The sequence below is a fragment of the Patagioenas fasciata genome, chromosome 2, assembly GCF_037038585.1.
Source record: "Patagioenas fasciata isolate bPatFas1 chromosome 2, bPatFas1.hap1, whole genome shotgun sequence".
Classification (NCBI taxonomy): Eukaryota; Metazoa; Chordata; class Aves; order Columbiformes; family Columbidae; genus Patagioenas; species Patagioenas fasciata.
Window position 1 is genome coordinate 55,297,411 of NC_092521.1, and position 12,005 is coordinate 55,309,415.

The following is a 12,005-nucleotide window of genomic DNA, read 5'->3' on the forward strand; positions in this document are numbered from 1 at the left end:
CAAACTGGGTACAAACTGGAACATATGAGGTTCCACTTAAATATGAGAAGAAACTTCTTCAGAGTGAACGTGACAGACACTGGAACAGGCTGCCCAGGGAGGTTGTGGAGTCTCCTTCTCTGAAGACATTCAAAACCCACCTGGACACATTCCTGTGTAACCTCATCTAGGTGTTCCTGCTCCGGCAGGGGGATTGGACTGCATGATCTTTCGAGGTCCCTTCCAGCCCCTAACATCCTGTGATTCTGTGAAAAAAAAAGAAAGGTAGATGAATGCAGATCGTTCGCGACTGAAGCAGTCCAAATCCTGTAGCTAGACCAGCACATGGTGTGTAGGACTAAGCATATGTGCAACTACATGCAGGATGCAGCCTCTCAGCGATTATTTTTCCCACAACAGCAAATATTTACACAATATCTCCCCCGCTCACAAGCCCACTCCGGGGCGCAGCGTTTGCAGCACCGAGCAGATTCCCCCCTCCCGCCAAGCAACGACCCCCGCCGGCCCCAAGGTCCCTCGCAGACGAGATCCGCGGCGCTAGGGAGCCGGGGGGCTGCGGGAGGGGGAGGCACCGCCGCGGCGAGGCGGGGCCGGGTGCATGTGACCGGCGGCGGGGGCGGCCCCGGGGGGGCTGTGCCGCGGCGGGCAGGGCGGAGCGGAGCGGCGGCGCGCCGGGGCATGCGGAGCGGCCGGGCCCCGGGCAGATGATGGCGATACGCGAGCTGAAAGTGTGTCTGCTTGGAGTGAGTAGAGGAGAGCAAAAGGGGTTGCTTCCCTCTTTTCTTTCCCACCCTACTGGTGGGGGCTGAGGGAGGTGGGGTGCTCGGTAAAAAGGGGAACACTTCCAGCCTCTCTGTCCTTCCTCCCGAGGGCGCCGCGTCTCCCTGTCCCGGGTCGGGGGGGATCGGCCGCGGTGAATTCCTCCACGCCGAGACTTGGCAGTCGCGCACCGGACCCTGGGGGGGAGGGAGAAAGCTTTAGTGGTTTTTGTTGTTGTTTTGGTTTTGCCTTATTTTTGAACTTTTTAAAAGTGAGAGGGCGTAAAGAGGTGAGAGTGAGGGTCTCTGTTTGGGGGGCTTCACCGCTGGAGAGCCGGCGCTTCCCGGCCGCGGGGGCGGTGGTGACCCGGCGGCGTGTCTCCCTGCGGGACCGGAGCCCCGAAAGACGTCCGGGAGGCTTTTGCAGCCCCTCATCCCCGCCGCAGGCTGGAATGTCTTGTCACTCGCAGCTTTGGCTTCACCGAGCCCCTCTAACAATGGTGGGAAGCGAAACAGAGGGACGCGGCAGCGCGCTGAGACCTTATTTCGGGTGGCTCTTCCTCCCGGGCGCTTCGGCCCCCTGCCACCGATGTGCCGTGTCGGTGATCTGTTTAATTACTTGCCTGGGTTTACTCAAATCTTTGGCTCGGCTCCTTACAGGAATGTCGTTTCTGCCACTTTTTTTTTTCTTCTTTTGGTTTTTGGCGAACCCGTGTGTGCGTTTCCCATCTGGAGCAGCAATGTGCTTAGCTTTGCAGTTCGGCTGCGCCTGCCCCCTCTGTGCCCTGCGCGCAGGGAGCTTCGCAGCAAAATGTGCTCGCAGAGTTGTTACAGATATTTCTGGGAGAACAGAGCCACCTCTTCTGACGGTTACTAGGAGAGCATCACTATTGAATTGTTGTGGGGTTGGTTTTGTTTTGTTTCGTTTTTAGAATCAAACATCTAGGTCCATGTGTCCATAAACATTCAGGAAAGCTGTATGAAGGAAGGCATTTTAGAGTGAATTCTCTCTTATGCAGTACAAGTGAGTTGAACATCAAACAAACAAACAAACACTGACAACACAAACTCCAAACAAACAAATACAAACATTTCAGGTCTCTCTGATTTGTGTTGACACCCCAGCAGGAGTGAGTACCTTGCAGTGCAGTAAATGCCAGGATGTGGTGCCAGGGCACTGAACAGTTGACGCCAAAGTATTTGTCGGTGACCATTCTTCCTTTCTCAGTTAGAATTCCTGTCTTGAACTTTTTAAATGGCATAGAGACAAAATAAATTTGGTTTATACAGACGTGAGGAGTCTGTGGTAAAATATGTGGATGTGTCTTTATTTTTTCTTCCCTAGTGGAAAATCCTGTAATTTTATAGACATGAGTCTCTTGTGACATGACATTCCTCTTGCCCATTATTTATTGCTGTTTTGTAACATTAAAATGTACTGGAGGTTTTGCAAGGCAATTGTTTACTTCTTTTGAGACAGGAAAAAATAAAACCTATAAAGCAGCTCTGTGTTACTAAGAGTATGCAATTACTCTGTAGATTCACTAAAATGGTAGGATGACAGCGGGAACACTTTGGAATATGTAAGTGTCTATAGTTATAGTTGCTTAGTAGTTAGTGAGTGTTCCTTCCCGAGTTTTAACAGGCTGTAATACTAGAAAACCATCTACTTCTGCTTGTAGACATCTTGTTTACCATGGAGGCTACTGCCCTCTTTTCCTAAAAGTGAGGAGACTGCTTTGTATGACACACCCTCGGGAAGCTCAGACAGACTTCCAGAACAGACAGACTGTACTTGTCCATGTGAGCAAGTGCAAACATAAATCTTAATAACACAAACCCATATTTTCAGGTCTGCCAAAAGGAATCTTAACAGTTGTCTTATCAGTAGGTCCTGGACCTGGTATGTTGATCTGTACTGTATCTGGTAGATTCTCTGACAGTCCTTAGTCAAGTCTGGCATGTCCAAGTCCCAAGCTGAGTTCCTGTCGTTGTTAGAAATAGGGATTAAATTGGTTTGTAAACCTGTGTACCTCCCCACTTCTGAACAAAGCCCTAGACTGCACCTCTAAATCGGACAGGAGGATCACTGATGGTCTGCAGTCCTCAGCTGTGCAAAGGACCTGGTCTTGGGCTGTTTCTGCCAGCTCAAAATTCCCCAGTGAGGAAGAGAATTGCAACTGGTGCAATGTTGGCAAAACCAGCTTCTCCGCGAGCCCCAAAGCGCCATTTGTCTATAGAGGGTATAGGTGGGAGGGTAAGGAGGGAGGGGAATAGAGAAACCAGAGCCGTGCTCCATGCTGCCAGGCCCTGTAAGCTTGCACAGTGCTCCAGGGTCACCCTTTTGCCAGGAGCCATCATGGTGAAGATAGGCAGTAAGTTATCAGCCCTTGGATGGACCCTCACGTTGCCCAGGTCATGCTGTAGCACAGGAGGGAATCTGGCCTTCATTTTCCAACATAAATCTATCATAACTAGGATTTAGGTATCTGCATTTTGCTTCCTGCTCGTCCAGAGTGGCCTGAGGTTTTTTGAAATTCTGTGTGTGTGATGGGAGAGATTTGGAGGAGCCTGGAGTTGTGCACTAGAAGGAGATGGTTGTGAGGTTTATCGGCATTGGAGGAGATGCTACCAAGGCAACAACAGAGAGGAAATTTGAGGCAGCTCAAGCCTAGGTGTGAGTCAGTTTGGAAGGCAGGCTTTGTTGATCATGGAGCTTTGTTATTTATGAATTTAGGAAGGCAGCGCTCTTTGAGGAGGGATGGTTCCAGCTGATGGGCTGGAGGGAACTGGATGCCTGCCTAATTATTCAGTGCCTCACAGCCTTAGGTGTAAGAGCTATGGAGGTACAATTTCAGTGGCTCTCTTGAGTATGTTGCCATGCAAGTGGCCTCAAGCCTGCTTCTAAACTACTTCACCCAGTAAATTATTGCTGCTGGGAAGTGAGGTATCTGCATGTGAAATGTGTTCATCATTCTAAGTGCCAACACTTGAGCATCTGCTCCAAGTCTTGTCTTGGCACCTCACACTCTTCCTGGTCTCTTGGTCCAGTCTGTTCTTTGTTCATAGCAGTTGACCCTGTGTTAGAGGGTACCAGCTTCTGGTACCGAGCAGGTCTTAGCTGCAGCTCAGTTTATGCGATGAAAGGAAATCACAGAATCACAGAATGTTAGGGATTGGAAGGGACCTCGAAAGATCATCTAGTCCAATGCCCCTGCTGGAGCAGGAACACCTAGATGAGGTTACACAAGAATGTGTCCAGGCAGGTTTTGACTGTCTCTAGAGAAGGAGACTCCCCAACCCCCCTGGGCAGCCTGTTCCAGTGTTCTGTCACCCTTACTGAGAAGAAGTTTCTTCTCAAATTTAAGTGGAACCTCTTGTGTTCCAGTTTGAACCTATTACCCCTTGTCCTAGTGTTGGTTGTCACCGAGAAGAGCCTGGCTCCATCCTTGTGACACTCACCCTTTATATATTTGTAAACATTAATAAGGTCACCCCCCGGTTTCCTCCAAGCTAAAGAGACCCAGCTCCCTCAGTCTTTCCTCATAAGGGAGATGCTTCACTCCCTTAATCATCTTTGTTGCTCTGCGCTGGACTCTCTCCAGCAGTTCCCTGTCCTTCTTGAACTGAGGGGCCCAGAACTGGACACAATATTCCAGATGTGGTCTTACCAGGGCAGAGTAGAGGGGAAGAAGAACCTCTCTAATGCAGCTCACATTTGATTTGCATGATGTTTCTGTCCTGAGTGGCCACCTCTTGAGGGGGTAAAGGAAAGAGGGACAGAGAGGGAGTGATGTGTTCCTAAGCTGTGCTTCAGTGCTGAAATGTGGCCAGGCGTGCAGCTGGGAAAAACTGCCAGGTTTCCTAATCTGGATGTGGCTGCTGGGTGCCATGTGCCTTGGCTCCTGACGTTTTCTTTATGCAGGCTGGAGCAGTGATTTACAGCTCTCTGTGAAGTCCTGGCATAATTGTGTGTGGCAACCACAGAATAGATTGCCAGTTTTAAGACTAAGTTTCTTGTCTTTGTCACTTCCTGAGGAAACTTTGACAGCTTTCCAGAGAGGATTTGGGAGGCGGCTTGCTTAGCACCATCTCAAGTGACCTCCATTACTATTTTCCTTTTGATTTTGTTTATTACATTTTTAGGTTGTGACTATTTGCTGTAGGACCAAAGGAGTTAGGATTCAAAGAGACTCAGAGGTCATCCCTTGGCCTTAAAGCTCTGTTTATAACTTTCCTGACAGGTTTGTCTCACCTGTTCCTAATAAACTCACAGTGAAGGTTTATCTTGTCCCCGGGGTTATATCCCAGAGCTTAACTGCTGTTAATGTAGAAAGCTTTTTACCCAGCGCAGTGCCTGCATCTTCTTTGCCCGAGACTTCGTTTCTTCATCGTCCAGTTTGTGCTTCCATTTTCTTACTCACAAGAAGTCACTTGCTGGCATGCATTCTGCTAGCATGCAGTCTGAAAATACTGTCTGAAGCTGGTGAGTCTAACTTTGTAAAAGGAGTGACATTTCCTCTGTGGAGGAGAAGCAAGTTTCCTCAGGAATTTTTCTAAGTGTTCCTGCTCCGTCAGGGGGATTGGATTAGATGATCTTTTGAGGTCCCTTCCGATCCCTAACATTGTGATTCTGTGATTCTCTGGAAATGAATCCCAATTGCTGGATGTGTGTAATGGTTTGTTAGCTTTGACGATGTCATGCACCTCTCTGTGCAGTGTCTGCATGTGCAGGATGTGCAATTCAGCTCAGAATTGTTTAATATTTAAAGTAGTTGTCAATATGTGAGTAGTTTTCTTAAGGAGCGAATCTCTCTGGTTTTCCTACCTTCATGCCATGATAATGTGAAGATCTGGATTCTGGTGGATGGAGAACAAATTCCTGTAGCAGGGTGTATGTGTGCATGTCACACCTTTTTGTGCAAAACTTGAGTACCCACTCTTCTGTTTTAAGAAACCATTGTACTGAACACATCACTGAGAGTCTTGTAGTTTGTATTGGTGTTTATAAAATACAACCATTCTGTTTCTTTTTTGTCTCTAATATGCTTATCATTATTAATGCTCTTATGGCCTAGATGTTCCAACCCAAATAGGAGCACTGCTGTTGAAACAAAAAATGCATCCTTGATTCAGTCGTACCAGTTAAGATACTTTCCTCTCACTAGATATGTGCAAGGGTGTCTATATGTTAAGGTGATCATTGAACTGAAGACAGTAAGAAGACACACGCAGAAGCTATATGTGCATCAACAGCTGCAATGCTGTAGCCTAAAACAGAAAAAGAGGAACCAAAGTAGTGCAGACAGGTAGTTGCAAAAAGAAGAATATTTTACTCATGAAATAAATGTATGCCTTCTAAAATTTTGTCCACAAAATATCTGAGAGAAGAACAGTGACTGGCAAGCGATTTATTATTTTTTCCATGTTAATGGTTTATCATCATCTGCTTATTCATTCATGTTTTATTATATAAACAAATAGCTCTATCATGAGAGAAATTTTTCAACCATGATTTTGCATGGATGTCTGTCTTGTGGAACCATTGATATGAAATATCTATTGTCACAGCCTTTCCGTCAAAGGAGCCCTTATCCATGTCTGTCTCCTAGCCACTTATTTCTTTGCATTGTAATGAAACATCAAATCACGTGTAAAACTGGACAATGATTTTAAGTCCATGGGGAACTGAAAGGCAGACAGCCAGACACACGGTTAGTGTGACTACATATGCCTCATTTCCTTGGGAAATGGTATTCTCTGTATTCTTCCTTGGTGAATACTCTGAAGTTGGCACTTACGTGTGCATATTTCCATACTCCGTTGGCCTGCTTTGCTGTTCAAAACGCAGTCTACCAGGATCCCGAAAGAGACTGAGACTGTGGTCATTCTAGTTTTTTGGGGAAAAATATTGCATAAAAATCCAGTTACATAGCAAATGAGAAATACCTTTTCTCTTGTCAATTAGTAGGTATGTTCAGAAGCCTAATCTACGATTTTCATATTAGTTTGTAAAATGTTTAAATGGCTAAATCAGATTTTTGCAATGTAGACATTAAATATGTAGGTAAATAATTTGTCTGAATTTAACAGAATTCAGGATTTCGTCTTGATCTTGGCCTTACTTCTTTCCTGACCTGCTTGCAAGATTTTTATGTTTACTCATGTTGCAGGGGCTACAGATTTTGGAGTCTCTACCAAACTGCTGCTGGTTTGGCTGGAGGGGGTTGAGTGCATCCACTACAACTCCTATCTTCAGCACATTTTGCGTGGGATTTCTTAGAAAAGTGAGTAGGCTGGGTTATGAGCTGAACATCCTTCTAAGAAAAGAAAGCAGAGGCCACATTCCACTTTCATTTCCAGCAGCACAACCAAACTGGATTTCTGAAGCAAGAGAAAGTAGGACTTGAAGCGGGTTTTACTTTTGGTAGCTGCAAAGACTCTGAAGAGGAAGCTCATTATTACTAATCAGCTGGACAGCAAAAGAATAGGCTGTGGCTGGTGCCTGTTGCTGGGAGGACTGTGTGTGATCGACTCCAATCTGCTGATAACCAGCTCTGACCTCCCTTCTGCTGCTTATAACTTACTCGTTGAGACCTTGCTGTGGCTATCATCCAAAAATTACATGCAGGTTGCAGTTTTACTATCTTTAAATCATATTTAGTTATTTTGTTCATAGTATTACCATTTTTTTTAAGGTTTCCTCAGGCCCTTGGTGCAGTCCCTCTCCTTGATTTCTTAGTATTGGCTGGAAAATTGTGAAACTTCTTGTTTTACAGTAATTCCGAGAAAAAAGTAGGTTCTTTCTTTCTGTGAAAATAAGCAAGTTGAATTGCTAATAAGCTCCATTTTTTAACACAGATGAATGCAGTTGTAGCCATGTTCAGTGAAGCGGTGCTGAGGGAGACTGTGAAGCAACCAGAAACTCTGCATGCAAGAAATGTGTAGGGAAAAGAGAAACCCTCTCATCAAACAATTCCTTTTAACTGGCTTAAGTCAAGCCATATTCAAAGGCCACTCTAAAATATGTTGTCTGAGACTGTGGTTGATGGTACGACTTGTTTCTAAGGCGATAATTTGCCGCCTTGGTAGGTTGCAGTTAGAGAGCAGTTGAAATAAAGTGGCAAAATAGGCATTAGCTGAGCTGGTCATGGGCAAAGACCTCTGAGCCTGCATGGCTTTTGCATGTGGTAGTGTTTATAAATTACAGTACTGGTAAACTTTGCTAGCGTTGGGTTGGGTCTGAGCTGAATACGTGTATGCTGTGGACTCTGGAAGTGTGCAGGCTGGATAGGCATATTCTTTCTAAAATTTCTCAAGCTAACTCCTTGTTGAGAGAAGCATTTACAGGGAGGCTGGAGGCACAGCTCTGCTCTGGTTACCCTCAAACAGCCACCGTTTCTTTTGCCTCCCTTCTGCTCATTCTTCCAAATGCCATTTGCCCAGTCTTCAGGGCTGTTAGACCTTGCAGGGACTGTTGTTGACCATGTATTTTCTGGCTGCATCCCCATACACATGAGATCAGGACAGGTATCATTTTCTTCCTTTCCCACCCCTTGTTTTTGAGGGGTTGAGGTGTTGAAAGGGAGCACAGCTGGCTTTGGCAGATTTGCATCATTGACCCCCCACCTTCCCCACAGTTCAGGTGCCGCCTCAGAAGACAAGTTGCTGAGTGCAAATCAACTTGTTTCTCCTCAGCTTCAGTGGCTCATCAGCCCTCGCTGATGGAGGGCTGTAGTTTGGAGTTGTGGTCTGACCGCCTTGCCATCATCTACACATCGTCGTGGAGATTTGAGGCTTCCTCTGCTCGTGTTATTCTCAAGCCTCTTCTGGGGCTAGCTGAATGCCCAAAATGTGGTACCCAGAGCTACTCTCCAAGAGGGTTGGGAAGGATGGTTGGGAAACAGGGAGGCTTTGTCTGGTCTGGTCTGCTGGGTTCTGACATCAAAGGGAACGAACAAATTTGCCCCGGCTGAGTTAGGTAGTGTACCTATCACTTTCTCAGGGTGGGTCTGGTTCTTCTATGGAGCTCATCTGTGAAGCTGAAAGCACTATGGATCTCATTTTCAGTGTGACGATTGTTTGGTGTCTCCAGAGCTGGCAGCGTGCCTCTTCTGCCCCTCAGTTTCCTCACATGTGCTGTGGAGGCTGGCACACCGGGTGATACTGAAGATCTTCCTACTCTGGGTTATGGCCTCATTTGCTCCTCACCAGCTCTGCAGCCCCATCAATGAGCCAGACTCACTGTCACGGAGGGCCATTGCATAGCACAGAGCCCCCTGGCATGGCCCAAGCCATGGTTTTGGGTCGCTCTGGTGTCCCTGGGACTTTCTGCAGGGGTGGCATGAGGACGTGGGTGGGAATAGCTTGTCTTTGGGCAGTCTGGGCAGTGGCCCTGCCTGCTGGAGGAGGAGGAAAAGAAGTGTTTGCCACTACTGATCTTTCCTCAAGTTTTTTACTCTGATAAGCTTTCCCTTTGAAAGTCACTGCAAGCTAGTGTTCAGCCTGGGCTTTTCCATCTAGTTTACATGGCCTGGTATTTCTAACTGCTTATCCCACAAACTTTTACATTAGATTTAAGCTGATTGATTTTTTCCTTTCTACTTCCTTTGGATAGTTGGCTGCATTATAAAATATTTTTTTAAATTTAAAAATCCTACCTCAATTCAGTACTAATCACACCTATGGGTTGGATCATCCCCTGCTTTTTGGAGAGGGCAGAGCCAGCCTTCAGTGCTCAGCTGCTTGTTGGGGCTTGTCATGCCCCCCAGTACCTCACATTTGCAGCCTAGGGGCAGCTCATGTGAATATAACTCGGCAGCCCCTTGCTAGAAGATGCATGAGAACTGCTATGTGACGTGTGCTCCCCAAGTAAATGAGAATAAAAGATGGTTTTATTCTCACTGAGATGTTTTCCTTTGCACTGCCTACCTTGTTGAGACAGGGTAATGGTGTAAGGGTCAAGGTGGAAGGTAAGTTTTTAAATTCCGTCTCAGCTTAGCTTGTAATATGCCAAGAAAGGCAGACATTTCAACTTTCTTTTGAAACATCTTATACACCCTTCCCATAAATGCTTGCAGTTTTGAACACCACCGCAAGAACACAAATCCAAGCTTTAGAAAGCTGCCAGCGGAGGTGGATGCAAGGCCAGCTGGGAGCACAGCCTTGTATAAGCAAATGCCAGTGGTTTGATTTACAGTCTCCAGCCTCATAGAGCTGCTCCTGAAAGCTGAACAACAGGCAGTGGAACAAATGCTTTATATTTTCGCTTGGCTATTTTTAAACTTAAATACCAGTTAGTGTGCAGTTTTTATGTTTCTTGGAGGAGAGGGTAGAGCAGTTGCGGTTTTGCACTTTTTGTTTTGGACAGAATAAGTTCTTATTTGGACAACATGTGGAAGTACATGTGCGTGAAATCCAGCTACTAAATACTTTGTGTCCCCAAGTTATTGTTTCTTCCTTTGTCAGCAGAGCGACAGGATGCTGCAGACGTCATCCTGTGTCCTGGATGGACCGGTCAGCCTCTGCCAGGCACAAATGCAGGAGACTATAAAAAACTGTCAGGGGCAATCTTTTAAAATGATGATGATCAGCCTCTTGCAGGAATTCACCTACAGTTAGGGACTCTCTGAGGCAGATTTTCACAGAATCACAGAATGTTAGGGATTGGAGGGGACCTCAAAAGATCATCTAGTCCAATCCCCCTGCCAGAGCAGGAACACTTTGATGAGGCATTTTCCTTTGCTTTAAAGCCTGTGTACAGAAGCAAAGTGAGTTAGAGGTTCCTGAACTGGGTTTAATTTGGCTTTTTTTTTTTTTTGACCCATAATTTTGCAGCAAACAAAACTTGATAAGTGTCAGTAGGATCTAATGGTTAATCAGCAAATCACAGAATCGCAGGATGTGATTAGATCCTGTGTTTCTGAGCGATGGGATGTGTCTGAAGCCATTTACATGTCCTCCCCGACTCACTGGTGACCCATGAGATACAGTGGGCATTGGAGGAGTTTTAACCTTCTCTCTTTTATCCTTGTAATCAGCAGCTGGTACCTCATTTCCAGGGTTGCCATTGCCTGTGTTCTCCAGGTGTGCCCATTTCTTGCTTGTGAGGCTGGTGCTGGGAATTGGGTGACAGAGGAGGAATCCTTAGGTGTTTGTTCTACATCTGGTGTGTGCCAACACAGAAAGCTGTAATAGGGAACACCAGGCTTCCCAGTAACTGACATGTGAAAAGCATCTCTGAGAGGACTCCCTTGAATGTGGTATGGAGTCATACCAAGGCTCAGCTTGGCTCTTGGGACTTAATTGATTTTTTTAACTACTTGATTTAAGGGGGATAAAGTACATTATTGCTATGGCTAGTACTTTAGAAGTTAAAAGCCTATAACAACTGGAAAAGTTGGAGGCATTTGTCCATGCACAGTCACAATTTTAATCTCAAGCAGCTTCTGCCGTCTATGGAAGTAAATATTATATTTGTTTGCTTAAGACAGTCCTTGCTAATTCAAAAAAAACCCACCTTTCACTGAGTGACACAGACTGATACCAGTCTGTAAGGGCACACTTCCACTTTGTGGCTGGATAAATCTGTTCGTTCATTAATTACTGGAGGGATTTGGGAAATGAGAAAGAACAGATTCCTTTTATTGGATAGGAAGCTCATTGTCTAATTTTTTTATTATTTTTTTTCCTTAGTGTACTAAATATAAGTGGATCTATTTTAAGAGTAATGAAATTAGCACTTGTAATATATCTTGTTAAAGCTGCTATGAACAGGAAGATTCCAACCACATTTAGGCCAGAAGTCCTTCATGGTGCACAATCCGTGCTTACTTAAACCTCTGCGATACTACACAGACAATCTTTCTTTTAGGATATTCAGTCCTTGAGTTTGGTACAAGCAAGTTTTTTTCTAATGTTGTCACTTAAGTCAGCATATTTCTTTTTTTTTTGGGTGATATTTCTCTCGTTGAAAATTCAAGGAAAGTTGGAATTAGTTTTAGTTTGCTTGAGTGTCAATGAAGGAATTAAACACTGTCCCCCAGATTTAATATCTTCAACTTTCATGACTCCAGCAGCAGAGTGTAGTTTGTGTGAATAGTCTTCAAAGTAAATTGTTCTGTCGTTTGATATATTTCACCCCCTCTTTGATATTTTTCTTTATTTTATTTTCATGCAGGGTGTGCTTGCTAAGAATAAATGCATGCCTAGGAATTAGACAGACAGTTGGAGCATGTTTTACATGAC

The 12,005-nt window shown here is 45.3% G+C and overlaps 1 protein-coding gene across 1 annotated transcript in view; it reads left to right on the plus strand.

The window, feature by feature from the left end:
• Nucleotides 1-345: 345 nt before the first annotated feature.
• Nucleotides 346-12,005, plus strand: part of RAB31 (RAB31, member RAS oncogene family) — a 71,027-nt gene continuing 59,367 nt past the window's right edge. The window contains 2 exon segments of the mRNA XM_065832161.2: nucleotides 346-495; nucleotides 498-743. Coding sequence (XP_065688233.1) covers nucleotides 346-495; nucleotides 498-743 — 396 coding nt within the window.